The sequence below is a fragment of the Aspergillus bombycis genome (genome assembly GCF_001792695.1).
Source record: "Aspergillus bombycis strain NRRL26010 chromosome Unknown contig00029, whole genome shotgun sequence".
NCBI lineage: Eukaryota > Fungi > Ascomycota > Eurotiomycetes > Eurotiales > Aspergillaceae > Aspergillus > Aspergillus bombycis.
Genome location: NW_019170031.1, coordinates 287,232 through 307,290, shown reverse-complemented (window position 1 = coordinate 307,290; position 20,059 = coordinate 287,232). Strand labels below are relative to the sequence as shown.

Here is a 20,059-nt window from a genome sequence, read left to right as displayed (position 1 = left end):
GAGTATTATGCAAGAGATTTTTGGCACGTTTTTTTTTACTCTTGGATGCCGCCCCAGCCGTCGTCGCCGCTATCAGACTCTGCGCCTGATTTGGATGGCCCCTGGAGCTTCCTGTTACGGCTTGCTGTGATGGCGCCCTTCTTCTTGTTTTCCATGCGTCGCTCGAAGCCGCTCTTCGTGCTGATTCTTGTCTTCCGCTGCTGCTTGTCATCTGCCACGCCCTTGAGGTTCGTCTGTCTGGCTTTGACGCCGTGTTTCTTCAACTCTTTCTTGTCCTTCTTGCTGAGGTCGGGGAGAGAGTCTAGAAGCCATTTCTGGACTGACTTTTCGCCCTCCGTTCCTCGTAACTTCTCACTGACGTCGATAATGTTCGCAATGCTCTTCACGTACGGAATATCTTCCTTTGTGTAGTATGTTACTGCGATACCGCCTTCACGACCGGCCCGGCCCGTACGTCCAACTCTGTGAACATAGACAGCCGCTGAGTTCGGAATATCGTAGTTGACAACACCGTTGATACCGCGGAAGTCGATACCGCGAGCCAGAAGATCAGTTGTAACGAGGATCCAGATCTCGCCCTTGCGGAAGTTCTTCATAATCTCCGAGCGTTGGCCGTCCGAAAGATCGGAGTGGAGGACAGCGATACGCGATGAACCACCAGCTTCTGGAGGAATATCGTAGCGCAATTCTGAATGGAGTGCCACAGCTCTAGGAATAGTCTGGGTAAAGATCAGGAACGGCGGACGAAGGCGAATATCTGATGCTGCTGCTGCCGCAGGATGGAGGAGTTGTCTTAGACCGAGTAGTTTTCCTTGTTCCGTTGCAGCGTAGACCAGCTTATGCTGGATGTTGGGAATGGCAGAGTCCTTCAATCCAACGACGAGGCGATACAATGGGTAAGACTTTGTGAGACTTGAAGCATCCTTGCGCTCCTTGATTGTGGACTTGGCGAGGTCTTCGATGCTCGAACCCATAGTAGCTGACCATAGACTTGCTCGAAGCTCAGGGTGTGTACAGGCGCGCCAGATATCAAGGGTTTGCTCGCGGAACAAGGGATCCAAGAGGACATCTGCCTCATCAAGGACAATATTCCTCACCAAGGGCAATGTAGACATAGGTTTTGTTTTGTTTGCAGAGAGTGCATTGACCAGTTGCAGAGGAGTCGTTACGAGAATGTCGCTCTTAGTGACAGGGGCCTTGCCCTTGGTCTTCTTCTCGGTAGTCTTTTCGTCGTCCTCTGACTCGGAAGATTCTGAGCTGCCCTCGTCCAAAACGTCCTCATCGCCGTCCACACGCTCCACCACCTGCATGCCCTTCTTCATTAACGTGATCTTGACACCAGTTCCCGAGACCAACTTTCTCCCTTCGTTAACAATCTGACTAGCTAGCTCCTTAGTCGGCGCAACAATGACCGCAAAAATGCCTCGCTCTTCTTGCTGGTCATGATGGTGGCGCACAATCTTATTGATAACCGGAATCAAGAATGAAAGGGTCTTTCCACTTCCCGTAGGCGCAACGACCAAAAGATCCGGCTCAACCGTCTCATCTGTCTTCGACTGGACAATCGTCCGGTCACCTAGCAACAAAGGCAGAGTTCCCAACTGCACCTCCGTAGGTACCGTAAAGCCCTGCTCGGCGATGTTCTCCGCCAGGCGGCGCGAGATCTTGTGCTGTGTGCGCAACTCCTTGAAAGAAACAAGAGGCCGCGGGAATAACCGCCGAGCCTTCTTCTGCTCCTTCTTAGTGAGGGTCTGAGCAGCCTCTTCTTTCTGCTTTCTCTTCTTCTTTTTCTTCTTCGGTTCCTCTTCGCCCTGCGCCTGCACAGGTTGGATTTCTTCAAGCTCGCGCATGTCCGTCACCTTGATCTTGTGAGAATTTAAGATCGTGCGGCGTTGCACTTCATCCATTTCGTCTTCGTCTTCCGAGCCAGAGCCCCGTTCTTCATCCGATGGCGCCTCTTCGGTCTTCACAACCTTCTTCGAAGATCCCTTATTAGAGCTGAAGAAGTCCAGATTGGGCTCACGTTCCTCGGGTTCATCCGCCGCAGAACCCCTCTTTCTTTTCTTGCCATATTTCTGTTCTTCCAGCAGCTTCTCAGATTCGGAATTACGAAACAGCTGCGGATTCTCCGCCTTGCCCGTCGAGGGAAGTGATGCTGAAGATGGGCTGGGACCGGCCTTGAATTTGGTCGACCTGGTCAACAGCTTGAAAGCATCCATCGCTGTAACTGGCAGCTATGTCGCCCCCTGCCGAAAAATAGATGCTATGTGAATAGCTGTGACGGGTTTACAAGTTATAAAGGTGCGGTGGTGGTTGGATACGCGGTATAAAAAAAAAGTTGGAGAGCAGAAATTCTTTTCCGCACGGGCCAATCAGCGTTGTGTTTCTCCATCTGTTACGATACCGTACCTTAAACCGGACTCCACAAAAAAGCTGCTAGCATGAAATTGATTTGACTCCAGGGCCCGTTCTAGAAATTTCACTATGGTGGAGGTACCCTTCATTGGAAGCTGTGTTTTTGTTTTGTATTGCATTCTAGAGGGATGCAATTCAAGTTGTTACACCCTTGACATTGATGCTGGCTACGTAGATATCAGTACTAGTAGTACTAGGAGATAGTAACGAATGATCAATTCAAACGCACGTCTAACACATAACTGACGGACATCTCTATACGACTTCCCACTTTTGACACAGGTAATAGGAAAAGAACAAGAAGAGCAACAATTGACATGTATACCGCCCTTAAATTGAAGCATCCAAGGGAGAAGAGGGATTCCTCCAAAAGTGCGTGATTTACCTCAGACAACAGTTAAATTCCATCGTCTATCATACAATAGTACAGAACGCAGTGATAAAAGGAAATATAAAAAAGACAGGCCATGCATTAGTGCTTGCGGGTGATCTAGTGGTCTCCGTGGTCCTCAGGGTGGCCCCTGTAGCCGACAATGTTCATTCTACCGATCATCTCACCGACGGTGAAGAATCCGATAACCTCCGCGAGAGTAACACCGGCCAGGGCGATTTCCTTCTTGTTGGCATTGCGGACACGGGCGGCGATGTCTCCGGGCGAGATGAAGTTGGCGTTCTTAAGGGCGGCAGGGCTGCGGAAAGCGTTGAGCAGAGGCTGGTAGAAGGACTGGAAGGTAGCCAGGTTGCTGCGGGATGTTAGTCAATGTCCGGTACTTGGTCGGTCACATGGAAGCGCTTACGGAGGAGTCATGCTCTGTCCACGGAAAACGAGCTTGGCGAGTTCAAGGCCGACCTTGCCGTAGTAGAGGGTGGGGGGTATCATAGCTGTTTCATCCCAGTATAGTTAGCGATGCTGATACATATATCGGGCGGAGGTTGAAGTGGCTGGCGCGTGCCCCAACGCAGGAGTCGTGGTAGCAATGGCAATGGTGACCACGGCTCCCACTGCTGGCAGGGCAGAGCGAGACTTCAAGAGACGGAGACATCAGAGAACTTCTTACAATCGACGAAAGCGATGACTTTTCCGGTCCTTCCACCAACCTTCCTCAGTGCACTGCCGACGCCCTGGGCGGCATTCGAAAGAGCGGGGCCAGCGGTCGATGTGACACGAGAGAGACCCTCAGACGCCTTGGAGGCAGCAGAGGATGCAGCCTCGCCAGCCTTCTGAGCGGACTCGGAGGTGGAGGAGGCGTATCTGACAGCGGTCCTCCGGGTCAGGAACTGCGATTGCCGAAGAACGGCACGGGACGCCGTAGCGGGCATCTTGGAGACCACGAAAAAGAAAAAGACTGTAAAAGGAGAGAAAGACTTTTAAAAGTGGCAGAGGGAGGACAAAGAAGTCCAATGGCGGTGTGGTCAAGAGCCGGAGACACTGGATCGTCGCGCAATTGCAGGACCAGAATCTGAGATTTGAGGCTCGGGAAGTTCAGGGAAAACGCTCTCTCCATTTGGTCACGTGCACGGCGGCACTGTTGACATGCCATCCAACGGCCCGACCAGGAGCAATTGTGCAAACTCCTAAAGTCAACAGTCCGTGATCTACTATTAGTAGGTGACCAACAGCAGGCTTCCGTAATATTTTTTAATGACTACTAGGCGCGAATCTTCTGTCATCCCATCACATAGTTGCCAGGAGAATAAAGACCTCCGCACCTCGATTAATTCTACAGCCAATCATGCATTTCTTTTGGTAGATACAATGTTTAATTGAGCAATCCATCAATTGTTGGCTACTTGCTTAATACTCTGATCTTAAGCATGCCATTATGGAAATGCGGCTAATGTCTAATTCGGCATTGATCTACGCGACGTTTTTGTTATGACGATGAAATACGCCTATTTGATATCTCTTCAAATGACAAAAAACTGCGTCAGTCTCTAGAAAGGCAGAGAGTTCTTATAAATCCACGGCCAGAGAGCCAAGCGCGGCCTCACGGGGACCAACTCTCCCTCTAACTCTATGGAAAGCATGCAAGCATCACATAACCTGCGCGCACTATATATATCTACCTCCCGGCCCAAGAGTGCAGGCCTTTGCCGAGATCTAATACAACCGTCCATGAACCAGAGCATTAAGATCTCCAAATACTGGAAAGTATGCTGTTAAGAGCTCTTAGAAGTTCAAAATTCTGGAGAGCCCATCAAAGCCATGATTACGATAATATGGCCAGACCAAAATCTCCGAGGGCATACGAAATACTAGGTCGAGCCTGCGATGGACCAGACTAGCTGTGTAAGAGACTGACAAACCTTATCTATATAAGACTTGATTAACCTTGTGGGCTCTTCCTGAATGGCCTTGGACCATTGGACAAACAATGCTCAAACCCTACTATACGAAGTTTTGAGATCAAACGAAAGAGTGCAGGAGATGAAACACTTTATACGCTCATAATATCGGCAAAACTCTGATCAGGACTTTAGCATGAGAGACATTTAATGACATGCTATCTACAGGACTCTGTCGTGAGGTCCCAAAGGGTTTCTCGCGTGAGATTGGTCCCGTACTTGAGGCAGCTTAACCTGTGGTATGAGGATGCATTAAGCTTTTCCTCTAGAACTTCTCTAGAAGTTCTTAGAGTAAGAGAAGGCCCTGACGAGTGGACTGACAAAACTGCTGGCCAATCGCAGCGAGTCGGCATCATATATGACATCTTTAGAATGCCTTAGGTAACACTATTGGCGATGTCACATTGAAAAGTGTTTGTTCACTTATCATTCGTGACGCAGGAAAGTTATAGAAGAATGCCACGCTAATCAAAGTCGACTCAGAGAGTCATGCGCCAAATACACTGTGAGTATACCCTACAAACCAATATAATTCAGAGAGCCGATTCGATGCGTGACTCGGTTGAAACGCGATCCCCAATAAATGGCGCTTTTCGGAAACTCGATGATATTGAATTTTATAAACCCTCTTTGTAGTCCGCTGTCCTCGAATAATATTATTGTCGTAGAACACTGTCGCTATTTATAAATAGCTGCAGGACGGAGAAGATCTTCGATAACTATATAGCAGCTTCTCATCAATCCGAGACAGGTCAATCCATATGACTTTTCGGAAGACCCGAGTAACGGCTCACAGTGAAACCGAGAGGAAGAATTAATCCGTCCTATGACTGTCCAAAACTTCATGACCGGAGAGGGATCGAGAGTTGCCGATTGAACCCGTGAGCAGGTCGGGATGGATACAAGAGCATCGAACGGCCTTGTGGATTCTCCACCAAAGAAGGCGACGTTTCCACCGGAGAATTTCCGCTCTGGGAACAATCCACTGAACTATGGTTCTGGCCCAGGCACCGAAGCCAATGAATGCTACATGATTTGTTGGACAAAAAATTTGATAATGCTTGTGGATTCAGGGTTTCTTATTCATTTTTCTTGTGGAGGCGCAAGATGTATCGAAAATGCGCGTTTTGCGGTCGTTCAATGATCAAAAATGGCTAAAATCCCTATTTAACCGAGAGAACCCTATGTTATTCTGCAGCAGATTAGTTTCAGATAGAGATAGATAGCCTAGTTATCAGTTTAGAAATGGTATCTTCCATTGTCTGACGGGCTTCTCATTTTGTGGATATATTATCAACTCATTGAACCAAATGACATTCGTTCTAGGGGCATTTCAATCAACCATCATGATGCTCGGACATATAGTTAACGATAAATAGAACCATCCATAGACTATTGGCCATGATGCTTATAGAGTTTCTCTCCAAGAGATACTTTGTATGCGCAACCCTTTCCCATTTCATCAATGGTCGGGGTTCGCGAATCCGCTCCTGGTTCCTATAGTTGCCTAAAACATCAGTAGGTGGCTGCGATAGAAAGGAGGCCAAAGATATTCCGCTCAAAGCCCCGGTCATACTGAGGCTACAACCTCCAGATACGGTAATGGGTCAATTCTCCGGAGACTCAGCGAGCACTATGACTTCAAATGGTGACCAATGGTGATGCCCCAGAAGTGACCCCGCGGGCGCGGGGCACCGGCTAAATAAAATCTGGGCCACTTATGGGTGCCACGATGCCTCCACTCCGTCCCGCAGGAAGATGGAGCAGTAGTATCGGCTTGATGGTTGACCGTCTTTCATGCGCAATCAGGATCCTCAGTGACTTTGTGAGCTGGGTCTGATTGAAAATATTTTCAATGCTCCTTTTCACTTTCCCCATCCTGGAGGGGTAGCTCCGTCGGGCAGCTATTAAAGCTTGTTGGCTCCCCTAACCTTCCTGCCTGTCCTGCTTGCTGCATTCCCTCACTCCTCTCGATCCTCCTACCGTCAATATTCAGACCTCCTTCCTTGCACATCATGGCTACCGCAACTGTCCTCGAAAAGACCAACATTGGTGTTTACACCAACACCAACCACGACTTGTGGGTCGCGGAATCGAAACCGACGCTCGAGGAGGTGAAGAGTGGCGAGAGCTTGAAGCCCGGTGAGGTAACAGTTCAGGTTCGCAGTACCGGAATTTGCGGGTATGCGCTTTTGTTCCTAGTGACATGTTCTCAAAACTGACGATTGGTGTTCATGATAGATCTGACGTGCATTTCTGGCATGCCGGCTGCATTGGTCCCATGATTGTCACGGGAGACCACATCCTGGGTCACGAGTCGGCCGGTGAAGTGATTGCAGTTGCCTCCGATGTCACCCATCTCAAGCCAGGCGACCGTGTCGCCGTCGAGCCCAACATTCCCTGCCACGCTTGCGAGCCTTGCCTGACTGGACGTTACAACGGTTGTGACAAGGTGCTTTTCCTGTCCACTCCTCCCGTAGACGGTTTGCTGCGGCGCTATGTCAACCACCCAGCTGTGTGGTGCCACAAGATCGGTGATATGAGCTATGAGGATGGCGCTCTGTTGGAACCCCTCAGCGTGTCTTTGGCTGCGATTGAGCGAAGCGGGCTTCGCTTGGGCGACCCTGTTCTTGTCACCGGTGCTGGTCCCATCGGTTTGATCACTCTCCTCAGTGCCCGCGCCGCCGGCGCAACACCCATTGTCATCACCGATATCGACGAGGGAAGACTAGCATTTGCTAAGTCGTTGGTTCCCGAGGTTATCACCTACAAGGTGCAGACCAATCTGTCCGCCGAGGATAACGCTGCGGGTATTATCGATGCCTTTAACGATGGCCAGGGCTCCGCTCCTGATGCTCTGAAGCCTAAGCTGGCACTGGAGTGCACTGGAGTTGAGAGCAGTGTCGCATCTGCCATCTGGAGTGTCAAGTTCGGTGGCAAGGTCTTCGTGATCGGTGTGGGCAAGAACGAGATGAAGATTCCGTTCATGCGCCTGAGTACCCAAGAGATCGACCTTCAGTACCAGTACCGCTACTGCAACACCTGGCCCCGCGCCATTCGCCTTGTGAGGAACGGTGTCATCAGCCTGAAGAAGCTTGTTACACATCGCTTCCTCTTGGAGGACGCTCTCAAGGCCTTCGAAACTGCTGCAGACCCCAAGACTGGAGCCATCAAGGTTCAGATCATGAGCAACGAGGAGGATGTGAAAGCCGCTTCAGCTTGAATCAATCACTGCTGAGATGAACTTCAGCCCCGGTGTTAAAGGTAATCAGTCACGTTTTATACCTTTTGTGTTTTTCTGGTATCATTTTCTGCAATGATGAGTCATGTAATGTTATGATGATCGGTTTAGATATATTGCTTTGAACTATAGACATTCTAGAAGAATTCTATCCCTTGAACTTCTCAATATCGGCTTGTGTCTTTCCTAGGCTTGGATCGAGATAATTTTGATGCGTTAATGCGATTTCGATCTTCTGTAGTATATCTGAATATGGGACTGTAAAGGCTGCTTTTATATGCTCGCCGATTAAGGACCTTGGGGGAGACTCAGGCCTCAATGGCGGTACATGATTGAATTTACAATATAGCACTTCGATCTCGGTTCACTTGCTGTTGCAGTAACCCATCGGCCTTCACCATCAAAGCGCTACAATACGCTGAAGGCAGGATGCACCCTTACTGCTCAGCGTTTCATGCATGATCTCAACAAGGGGTGTCACGGGAGAAGCTTTATTGGAACAACTCCATGTTCTACCTAAGGCAAAGGGTAAAAGAGCTCTTGGCCGATGAAGGCGAGTGAAACTCGACTACCTATAACCATGTATACACGAAACGAAAGCAAGCACTCAGATAGCGAAACCAAACCACTCACAAACCTCCCAGACATGGTAATTACCCCAACCCGCCCCGATCTCGCCCCATGCATGCCCAGATATGCAAGCCGTTGCTTGTTGTAGCTTGACCTCCAAGGGCTTGAGAACACACACCATGTGGGCCCTTCATATGGGCGCCCTACTCCACCAGGGGCATGCATTGGTGTGCCTTAACGGCTCAGACTACCCCCGAGAAACCATGGAAACATGGTCCCTTTGGGGTTCCAATCGTCTGATTAACACTAACCCTGATATTTATCCACATAGTACACACAAAACTAACCGAGCCACTCGGCCCGAACCTAAAGCCAGTGTCGTTCTAATCAAATAGGAATCGTACAACGGGCAAGATACTGCATAATCCGTGACCGACTCGGGCCAATCAAGTCACTGGAGGATTAGGAGCTTGCTAGCCAAAGCATACCATCCCGCTATGCCAGGTGCGAGGATACCCTCTTCCTCTTACCATCTTATGCTGAGCAAGAACTTTCCCAGAGTCTGAAAATCTGAGCACACGTATTTCGGTGGGTAATGCTCTGATTTCATGTGAACATTTGAATAACTCTTGGGTTTCCAAAGTCTGATACTCCCCGGCTCATGCTATCTACAAGAAGCATGGTGCCTACGTCGCAAATGGAAGGTTGCATCTGAGGATTCTCGACTCTATGCTTACGGCCGGAAAGGACATACAACATCACCTAATATACACCCTGGCATACAAGCAGGTGTCGCATATATAACGTTAGCGAGTCACCCGAAGCAGTGCACAGTCACCAGCAAGCCGAGAGATGATCGAGTCAAAGTTTGTATGTATGCCTTAGCAGAACCAACAACTTCATGATGATCTTTCCATACAGTGGACCCTACCACCATGGTTCAAGACATCGCATTGCACTCGGGGCAGTATTCAAATAACTTGTAAAAGAAATGGCAGTTAATCTAGCCTCGTCCTTTCCAGAGTATACGGGATACTAAACACACCAGTAATAGAGAATAGACCGTCATGTATATAAATCAGGATATAGGACACCTCCCAAAGTAATTCCCAAAAAAGTACTAGATACACTGATCCACCACCATCCCACCTCCCTCCCCCATTATATCGTATAATATAAACCACCCTTAACAGAAATCAAAGATGCATCTCAACAATAGGCCCCGCGTAAACATTCCTCGCCCTTAGAACATAATACACAAGACTCAAAATAATAACCCCCACCGTGCCAACCACACTAAAGTTCATCGTGTCAACCGTAACCGTATGCTGTGGCGGCCAGAAACTAAAGAAGACTGCGATCGTCATATATATCAGCGCGAAGGTATTAACCAGGATGCCCCAGATACCCGGTAGATGGAAAGGGCCCCAGACGAGCTTTGCGCCGGCTGTGTTGACGATGGCGTCCTCGCTGCTCTTGGAGCTGCTGATACCGCCTGTGCAGCGTCTGTAGAGGAGGAGGGTGGCGACGACCATGTAGGAGAGGTAGAGGCCGGAGATGGACATGGAGACGAGGTCGTTGAAGGCGACCGAGGAGCCGATGTTGATTAGGGCTAGGAGGCAGGCGACTATCGTTGTGAGGCCGACGGAGTAGATCGGGATGGCGGATTCGGGCGTCACCTAGTTGTATGTTAGTGATCGATTATTTGTACAGTAGGAGGGGAGCTTGGAGACGGAGTAAGTAGGGAAGGGTTGGGTGCACATACCTTGCTCCATAAGCGCCAGCCAGGGATTCCGCGGTCTCTCGCAAAAGACCAGAATTGCCGTGATGTTGAGGCCAACATGCCGACCGATGTGCAAATTCCCATGGTCGTAATGATGGCGCCCATGGTTGCTGTGCCGGCCACAGAGCGCGTCGCTTGGAGGAAAATTGCCATGAATGGGTAACCCGTTGGAGACTCCAGGGCTGCCTCGATATCTCCCAGGCAGAACAACATGGCGATCAGCATGCTGAAACCCAACGTTCCGTTGATGAGAACACTAAGCATGATGGAACGTGGGACAGCAACTGGCGCGTTTGTGATTTCTTCGGACATCTGCAGATAGGAGTCAGCGTCTGGTCTCATTTGCAGCTGAAACTAAGAATCGCACATGAACAGCAGCGTCACCCCCTGCAAATGCAAACACGCAACCGACTAGACCGATAAAAAATGACAACCCCTGCGTGGGCCATTCGCCCAGGTTCAGGAAGTGGGTGAACACCTCCTCCGCACTCGAGTGGTCCGCCATATATGTGAGCGGGATAAGAATGGCGAAGAAACCGAGAATGTGGAGGATGAGGATCAGGCCCTCAAAACGGGGCAGCAGGTTCCCTCCTACACTATTGATCCCTACGGAGAAAACAGCGACAGCCCAAAAAAGGAGAGTCCCATGCCAGTTCTTGGGTTCATAACTGGAGTTCGTGAGGACGATAAGGCCTTGTATGAGCGTCCCAGAAAGAAAGCACGAAGTTGCAAAAGTTGCTTGCCACCCGATGACAGTAAGCCAGCCTGGGTCACGGTGTAAGAGTAGGAACGAATGGTTCTTGTCGCAGGTTTGATGAAGTGCTCACCTGTCAGATAGCTGAAGAGCTTCATCGCAGACGGAGGTGCCAGCATAGAGCACCAATGATACTGGCCGCCGGATGTTGGAGCCCTAGGCAAATGTCATTATAGAGCCCATCACATCACGATAGGATGTTTCATACATTGATGCCAGCTCCGATAAAACCACAAAGGTCGCTGCAACACCAGCCCAAACGAAGATGAAACCATACACGGCTCCTGCTGGGCCTCCACTGGAACACTTCTATTAACATCTCACGGAACAAATGAATCGCGGGTTGACTCCATACTTTTGAAACGCTTGCAAGAATAATCTGCTCATATATCAGTAAGATCGATCATGCCAAATATTCCAATCCATTGATGTAAAGGACGTACACGACAATACCTTCCCACGTGATGAGGATCGTGCAGCTAAAACCCAGCATTGACATCAAGCCGAAATTCCGCTAATGATGATAAGCAAGGAACAATAAGCATAGATAATTGTATAGCAGGGGTAGTACCTTTAAGACAGGGCGCTTGCCCAAGCGTATCAAATTGACATCATCTGTCTCTTTACTCAAGGGGCGGCCCTCTAACTCGTGTGGAGCGGCAGGCGCCATTTGCTTAAGCTCATGGGAGGCCATGGTGAAGCAAATGGCTCTGAAAAGAATGTAACGGAGGAGCCTGAGGGTAGGCCTGTCAAAGTAGTTGTTCTAGATATCAAGAACCCAGACTCCCAATCTTTAAGAAAAAGGGAAAGGCAGTGCGGGTATCTGGCCATGTGTAGGAAGGAATGTGGAATGTTTAATCGTAATCCCTGTATATGCAAGTTACTCGGTAATTAAGACTAGTACTACATCGTAGTGAGCTGCAAGACAAATGGAAATACTTAGTCAAGGGACTAGTCCCGACACTTCTCGTATAACAATTTCTGTTGTATAGGGGGCCAATTAATATCAGACTCTCTGTAGAGTCCCGGACTGCCAGTGGCTATAACCGGTTCGATTAATTTGTCAACGAATCGACCCTTGCGGGGGCTAACCCTAAGATGGCCGGCGATGTCTCTGAATCGTAGCATCCTCGGAGGGTTTGCCTCCCCGAACACTACCTCAGACGGACCCAGGTCTGTGTTGAACACGTACTAATATCTAATAGGACTAAACTGATGCTCTGGCACATGAAGTTGTATATCACTCGCGGTTCTTTCCCTGCGGCCCCACAACGGACCATTCGCGATCAACCCAAACGGCACGTCCGTTGTACCGCTAAAATCCTGAGGTCGCCCCTAAGATACTTAGTTTGTTGAGCTAGATTCGAGGATGCCAAGGACTCCCGCTCGGCTCCCATCGGTGGAATTAATATGCATCCCAATATAAGTGGAAACCCCCTTGTGGGACTGACCCTGGGATCTAGAATCCTACGACTCCTGCCATTGGGCGAAACCCAAGTCCACCGAGGGAAATAGTGTATGGAGTGGAAAGACATTAATATAAGGTTCATACGTAGTATCATCCAATATTTATCGTGACATTAAAAGAGACCTAAGGAGTGCGACCGCATCACTTGGTATTCTCGGCGAAACTACGCCGCACCTCGGTCACGGTCCAAGTCCTAGTCTCATGGATAATATGCGCCTGGCTCGATTGACTTTCTCCATCCCAGCCCAGCGATGGCGTCGAGGTAGTCACCGTAGCCTGGTGGGTATCCTGGATCGGGAGGGGGACAAGCTCATGCATATCGCTGCGAACCGTGCCTCTTCGACTCCGGGCACGCGAAGCAGAGTATGAGCCGTACCCCTTTTGCGAGTGACCGTAACTTGTCATCCCATCAAGGCGCATCCCCGTCGAGCGCAGACTGTCGAGAAATGGTTTGAATTGGGGCGAGCAGGCCGTGACAATGCTTAAAGACTGCACTAGCTGAGTGGATATCGCCACGGGCCAAGTCTCATGGGATGGATCGGGAGATTCGACAGTTTTACTAGCATAGACCAGCTGACAGATAATCATTATAATAACTCTGCGCATGAAGTTAGTAGAGGCTAACACGACGGAAGATACCGGGACACGAACGCGACCCGAAGCATGAACACCCCGGCCAAGACAGCCTTTTTCTTCAGATGTGTCTGGATGCGCACAATGACTAGCATCGCCTGTATCATCATACCACATTCTGACAAGATATTCGTGGTGCCAAGATAATTCCACCAGGCATTCTGTTGATCCGTCAGTCATTTTGCTGTTTTCAGAAATGGACATCACCCACAATGTTAAAGCATTTCCCATGCAGATAATCCCAAGTTCGAAGGGGCTTGCACTGAAAAACCGAGGTTATGAGGCCAATCACCCCCCAAACAAGAGTGGACGTTTTCAGACCAACTGCGATGCGGTGGTCTGTAGAAGCAGGCGTCAAGTTATCGATGAAGCTGATCAGGGCGAGCTTAGAGAAACACATGCTGAGGATGAAGAGGATATTTGCCGAGTATTGCGACTAATCGTCGTGAGTATAGTATTTGAGGAGGGCGCGTGCCTTGCTCACTTTCATCATTGCTTCAATGCTAGAACTACTCAAACTCTCATAATGCTCTCCGTACCCGTTGGCAGTCGCCATCGACACGGCGATGGACTGCGCAGCGCAGAGTACCTGGTGGGAATCAGCACCCATGTCCCGTAACATTCTCCACCCCCATTCCATGTCAAATCATACCAATGAAGCGATACTGAAGTAATCATCTTCAGTGAACTTGCGAAAGATCCAGTATTTGGTCCCCAGTCGAGTGATCACGCTCAAAGTTGCCGTCACCAGCAGAAACCAAGTCAAGACATTGACCGCTGGCGTCCAGCTGTCGGGTGAAAACTGGGCCATTGCACACAAAGTGATAGAGGCGATGCTGGGGTCACCATGTGGAATGCGGGATGTAGGCGTATTTGGACGATTCCTTGTGTTTCCGTACATGACAAGCAAACAGCGACGAAGGAAAAATCATTATTATTACGAAATACCTGGGTCTAGCCACCATGTATGATTTTTTTCATTGGCAGTTGTTGGAAACGGAGATCATAAGCCACGTACCGGCAACGATCTACAGCGGTGCTCCCTAGAGCGTACTAGAACCGTTCGTCGAGGGGGGGGGAATTAAACGACCGATTGAATATTAATATCAATATGAGAGCAATCTAATATGATTCAAAAGGGCCAAGACGATCAAAGAACACAGAAATATTCCGTGTTCGCTCCAAGCCCAGTCCATTATCATTGGACTACGGATTTCTCTCGTTAGCACCGGAGACGGTTTGAGGCAGTGAAACCCAAAATGGCCTGATGGGTCCAGGCTATACTAAACCCCTAATATAACTCTTGAACCGCTTGACTCGGTCGATTCACCCGGTCTGTGGGGACGGCTGCATGCCGAAGAAGTGGATGTCTGGGCATTCTACTGGGCCATGGCATTCGGGAAGTGCGGTCCACGTCGTTGAACTCAAGAGGCCAACATGAAGTGGAGACAGTGGCCATTCAACGTGAACTTAGACCATTGAGAGATTTATCAGCTACTGTGGTCGCGGTGCACGCTCCTGTTTAGTGTTGGGAAGATCCTGTCTCCACTACTCCGGACTATATGGTCGCTTTCAACCCAGACTTCTGAAACCAGGTCCACTTCTGGGGACTACAGGATGCATCAACATAAACATCGGAATATCTCACACCCTAACCTGTCAGTATCGGCACGAGGAACTTTCAAGTCGACACGGGCTTGGAGCGTGGAGTTCCTGGGAGTCTGACCCGTCTACAGTAGCACTGCTATAACTTCGGTGAAACCCCCCCGTTTATTAGATACTACCGTGTAGGACGATCATCTTCGCAGATCTGTGATCTACGTTTGAACACTACCCTGACTTCAAGGGACTCTTTCTTGTCTGAATAGGACACGGGAAGAATGGGCTTTGCAGAAAATCGATGTGTATTAGCTAGTTCAATGAAAATTCATAAACCATGTTCCCTTCTCTCAAATATTACCTGGATTACAATATGCTTCTGGTGCTCAGGTTCACAAGTTATTGTCAAAGTATCTCTCGCATTGGTCTTTTATCCACTGTGATCGTTTTCGAAAATCAGGTGGGAGTTTGACACCATCTTCACAGATATAGGCGTCTATCAATGTTGGAGGGACCCATTCGAAGTAAACATTCGGTACGTTGACTGTGACTTGTCGACCCTTCCTTTGAATTTTCTGCTCAATGACCCCGAGTCCTTTTACGGTCTCACTCTGCTGCCAGGCATCCACAACCTCCGAGGACTCATTGTTTTCCATGGTATGTGCTTCTGTATCACAGCTTTGCATAGCGACTTTATCGATTTCACTCACAACGATAATGTCTGCCGAGGGCGAGACATGCCGCACGCTTAGAGCTGCCGGCAGAGATCCGGTTTTATTACTAACGGACCCGTCAGCTGCAATACGATCTGCTGCAAGCAGAAGGAAATCGACATTTTGAGCTGCCAGGGCGACCGAAGCGTCGGTGAAAATAGATATATTGACTTTGGGACTGTTCGGTTCATTCTCAAGATGTTCTAGAATTGAAGATGCTAATGAAACGCCTTCAAATAAAGGTCGTGATTCCAAAACGCGGATTTCGATTGATTGAGCACCGGAGATCCGTACTAGCTGTGTAATGCATTCACGAATGGTACAACTCGCAGAGAGTGTCATAATTGTCAAGTGCTTAGGTACACAACCAGTTCGGCTAATCTTAGACATGGCGTATGATCCGAAGTTGTAGCTAAGGCGAAGCTTATATGAGCGTATCTTTTTCTGAATCCGGTCGAAGAGTTCGGAGACCTGCAGCTTATCGCAGGCTTCCTCAGGGCCTACAGTCAATAAAAGCGTCTCAATCTCGGTCAGTGTCATCAATAGAAAGCTGAGAATGGCCGCGTCCATACTCTGACGCCCATTTTTCCAGAGATGCCAGGCCGTCATCCTGGCTTTCTGCCACCATGGGCCACTGAGAATGATGGGGTCGTCAAGGTGGGCCAAGACCGCTTGAAGGATGTTCACAGAAACAGCAGCTAATTTTCGTGCACCGCTTTCATGATCGTGTTGAAGCTGTTTCAAACCACTCGCCAACATCTTTCCCGGTGTTGGGCCAAGGTCGATCTCGAACCAAACCTTCCGCAAGCCCTGTCCGAAGTAATGACTGCCCACCAAGTCATACGCATTCGGCTCGTGGTTATTCCATCCACAGATACTTCGATCAAGACGTAAATTATCTACCTCGGGACTGAGGCCTGACAAGGTATTGAGATGGAATGCGAACGGGTAAAAGAGGCATCTCTGGCCGATAGATGATGTCTCTGAAAGAAAGCTTTTCCCATATCGAAGGACTGACAGTGAGGATGGTGGTATGGTTGTCTGTCTTTTGATCGTTTTCCAAGCGGTGTCCACGGGACTCGCATTATTGTTTTCGATTACCCCCAGCAGGGGTTCCAGAGGGCCACTGTAGCATTTTAGCTATCGAAACTAATAGTAGTTAGGAGTGTAAAGGGTTGTAAGGCAAACCATGGCAGTGGAACCCTATCGCTTTTCCGAACCTGGGCGCTATTTGGCTTTGTACTCTTCGGCAATGCTTGTTCTATATTGGCGTCTCGAAAGATAAAACATAGAACTGCCCGATGATATGGTGGTGCTTGTCGCAGGTGCTCTTTGGTCTGTGCGGGCTTCAACCGTGAAGGCTGTTGCGTAGCCACTTCGAGCTCAACTGAGGTGAAGATTGCCATCGGAAAAGCCACAATGATTGCGACCAGAACATCTCGTAGGCTCGAGACAGCGGCCCCCTTCGGCAATGTATAGGGAGAGTAAAAACGGCATTTTCACCGACAATTCATAAAACACGTCATGTTATTGGGCAGCAAACCTTGATAGGTCCGCATGCAATCGAATAGTAGGTACGGTACTAGTGCCGTATCCTGATGCTGGCGGAAGCTGACTGGCTTGCTATGACGAGGCGGTATCCACGCTTCAGCTCAAGCTGGATCCAATCTCGCTTCTTGCAGATCAAACTTAAAGGCGGAGCGACCTGTCTTACCCGGCTGGGATGAGGTTGTCAAGAGTGCCATGACAGGTGTTCAGGGGTTTGTCGAGCCGTATATCATGCGATTTGAGAACCCATGAGCAATACCCAAAGGATGATAGAAATATGTCTGAATCAGGAGGTTGTAAGTATACAGCAACGGCACTTTGTTGGACTGACTCGAACTCCAGTTCTTCCGTGATGGGTCAGATCTCAGCGCTAAGCCCGAGATGGCTTAGCATGTTGTTGATCATTTCGCTCATGGAAAATGAATTCATGGTGATATCAGCCTAGAAAGTTCATTATATCTTCAGGGGATGCCCTGAGACTATTATCCTATAGTATGGCGGATAGAAAGACAAGCAAAGAGGGCATCTTGTTACAGGATATTTAAAAATCGGTTTCCGAGATATACTTGTACACAGTAGCTCTGATTTTTCCCAAACCCTAACAACAACAAGAGTCCGGGACTCAACCAAACCATAACTCAGAACAGTCATCCTGATTGCACTTCATACAGTATTTTGTATTAGTGATACAAGATTCTGGAATAACTCTATAGTGTAAACAGCACTTTAACAATTTCACATCATTGATCCTTCCTGGTGGAAACAACACAGCGGACCTGTAAGGGCGCCTTCGGCGTACGTAATCAGGCTAGCGCTACGCCGTCGGTGCCTGGTCGGCCAACGGCTTCAAGATGAATAGTATGAGGAGATGTATAGTGTTCGAATTACTAGGGAAGCTGTATGTGTATTCAAACAGAACGAATCGCTTGAGGATCAGACCAAGGTAAGGAAGATACTAGACCACAGTATAGAACGCCAGGCATGGGACTACCACAGGCTTTGACGAGCCTTCCAGTTTATTAAGAAAGGAATAGCTTACTGTAAATAAATACATAGATCGATAGCTATAGCTAGATCCTGCACATCACCTAGGTGAGGGGCCAGTGTATGAATCACCATCGACTGTCGCGCAAGTAGCGGTGAGAATCGTAAATAGATCCCAGACAAGGATCAATATTTCAGTCGGGTGAAGCTTCATGAGGTACTATAGCTGGCTGAAAGGGCTGGTATTAAGCCCAAGTTTTTTATGGATAGCCAGTTGAACTACGAGGAAAGTTAAGGACCGGACTACAGCTGGGAAAAGATATAGACATACGCTACATCTTATTGTGTAGGGACCTACTACTAGTAGTAGCGGGAAAGACTCCGTCCTGCAAATTTATTGGCAGGGGTGGCCCCACAGTAGGATTGTTGTTCAGGCTTCGATCGTCGATGGCTACTAATGAAATCAATCATAAGGATGAACTGATTAGTGCATAAGATGTAACCCTGCAAGAGGGACCGCGAAGAAATCCTGGAATGACAGGAACAGGCTGGGAGAGCACGGAGCTCCCGTCAAGTCCGGCGTAGCCACGAGCTAACACCTCACGCAACACCTCGAATAGTACGTCGATATAGATTTAAACTCAATATACCCAGATGGAAGGTATTTTCTGGATTTCTGCTGATAGATCACATTCATCGAGAGACCGGTACTCTACCGAGCCCAAATACTAGCAAATGTATCTCGTATTCTGGTAGAATACAAAAGCGAATCATTGAACTGCCTCACGCTATTTCACATTTGGGTCTTTTTGTTGGCAGTCAATCAACGAAGGATGCTTCCGTCTTTTCAGCCATTCAGCTGAGACTGAGTCATTCCTCCTGCAACTAAACAAAACTAGATACAGACATCCAGAGGGGAATAAGGGTTGCACATCTACTCGTACTTTCGTGAAATGGCAAGCTAGGGCTCGAAGGATTTATGTATTGAATTGCGTATTTTCGTTTTATAGAATACATGTTGATGTTATTTTTCAGAAACTTTTATCTGACATAACTTTGTTGCTGAATTTAGACTGATATGAACAGTCTTGGAGTGAAGCGAAAAAAGATATAGTAGTTATAGAGTAAAATCAAGTCTAGTTAGTAGTTTCTTCTTAAATATTTTTATGAGACCTTTCATTGCACCTTTCTGCCGATCGCTCAACTCGGGTATATCCTTGCTTTCTTCCTTGTACTGCAGTAGTAGCAATCTGCTAAATTCCTACTAACCTTTCTCACGATGTTACTCAGGTTAGTATTCTCATTATTTACGGCCAGGAAGCGAAGGAAGGGGGGGGGGGGGGGAGGATAGTAGGCCCGAGGCATCAATACCATGCTTCAAGCTGTATCTTAGGAAGAACGAACAACAGGCTTCATTCTTGATCCTACCGCTCTTGCTGTGGCATTTGACCAGAACGAGATCCTTCTCCACTATAGTGGGACTATACTCGGCACTTCTTATTTGAGGTATGTGGGTCGTCTTTAGAGAATCACATTTGAATTGTTGTTTTACAATTAAGCATTGACGGGCACGTTTGGAAAGTCCCCTGGTGTTTCCCTCCATAGATGCCTGGAGATGAATCGGATTCAGTACCACATGAGGGTATTACGTCCAATTTTGTATTTAATTTGTTTACTCCCGTCGATCGAATTATTGATTAATAGTCAACAACATCCGAGTCTCGATAGAAATACTCGTACAAGCGAGTCCAATTCTTGGAATGCGGGGAAATGTGGGGGATTTCATTGTTCGGGTTGATTGGGATTATCCCTGCGTCCTACCCTGACATTCATTCCATTTGAATCATCACTTCCTTTCCTTGTCCTCCAGCCCAGGATCAACAAGCATGCTATGGTTACCCCCAGGCCGTCATTGTGTTCCATGTCCTGGGGAGAGATCCTCGCCTAAGGGCAATATCTGATATTTGACCGAGATAGACAGGGTTCGCGGGTGACCCTCGTGCTA

At 48.5% G+C, this 20,059-nt stretch overlaps 6 protein-coding genes across 6 annotated transcripts; 1 reads left to right on the top strand and 5 right to left on the bottom strand.

The window, feature by feature from the left end:
- Positions 1-35: 35 nt before the first annotated feature.
- On the bottom strand, positions 36-2,219 carry rok1 (RNA-dependent ATPase ROK1; the record flags this gene model as incomplete). Its single annotated transcript, XM_022532286.1, has 1 exon — positions 36-2,219. The coding sequence occupies one exon, from the start codon at positions 2,217-2,219 to the stop codon at positions 36-38; it is 2,184 nt and encodes a 727-aa protein (XP_022390489.1).
- Positions 2,220-2,905: 686 nt separating this feature from the next.
- ABOM_005156 (F1F0 ATP synthase subunit g) lies at positions 2,906-3,735 on the bottom strand (the record flags this gene model as incomplete). Its single annotated transcript, XM_022532285.1, has 3 exons — positions 2,906-3,158; positions 3,213-3,297; positions 3,474-3,735. 3 exons carry the CDS (start codon positions 3,733-3,735, stop codon positions 2,906-2,908), a joined length of 600 nt encoding a protein of 199 aa, XP_022390488.1.
- Positions 3,736-6,776: 3,041 nt separating this feature from the next.
- On the top strand, positions 6,777-7,984 carry ABOM_005155 (NAD(P)-dependent alcohol dehydrogenase; the record flags this gene model as incomplete). Its single annotated transcript, XM_022532284.1, has 2 exons — positions 6,777-6,943; positions 7,003-7,984. The coding sequence occupies 2 exons, from the start codon at positions 6,777-6,779 to the stop codon at positions 7,982-7,984; spliced, it is 1,149 nt and encodes a 382-aa protein (XP_022390491.1).
- Positions 7,985-9,768: 1,784 nt separating this feature from the next.
- On the bottom strand, positions 9,769-11,803 carry ABOM_005154 (choline transport protein; the record flags this gene model as incomplete). The annotated part of the gene is made up of 8 exons (XM_022532283.1): positions 9,769-10,251; positions 10,338-10,667; positions 10,723-11,120; positions 11,183-11,265; positions 11,318-11,407; positions 11,465-11,488; positions 11,553-11,623; positions 11,681-11,803. 8 exons carry the CDS (start codon positions 11,801-11,803, stop codon positions 9,769-9,771), a joined length of 1,602 nt encoding a protein of 533 aa, XP_022390490.1.
- Positions 11,804-12,718: 915 nt separating this feature from the next.
- Positions 12,719-14,021, bottom strand: ABOM_005153 (uncharacterized protein; the record flags this gene model as incomplete). Its single annotated transcript, XM_022532282.1, has 5 exons — positions 12,719-13,175; positions 13,229-13,371; positions 13,422-13,646; positions 13,695-13,799; positions 13,863-14,021. The coding sequence occupies 5 exons, from the start codon at positions 14,019-14,021 to the stop codon at positions 12,719-12,721; spliced, it is 1,089 nt and encodes a 362-aa protein (XP_022390485.1).
- Positions 14,022-15,201: 1,180 nt separating this feature from the next.
- ABOM_005152 (translation initiation factor eIF-2B subunit family protein) lies at positions 15,202-16,928 on the bottom strand (the record flags this gene model as incomplete). The annotated part of the gene is made up of 2 exons (XM_022532281.1): positions 15,202-16,648; positions 16,711-16,928. The coding sequence occupies 2 exons, from the start codon at positions 16,926-16,928 to the stop codon at positions 15,202-15,204; spliced, it is 1,665 nt and encodes a 554-aa protein (XP_022390484.1).
- Between the last annotated feature and the right edge of the window lie 3,131 nt (positions 16,929-20,059).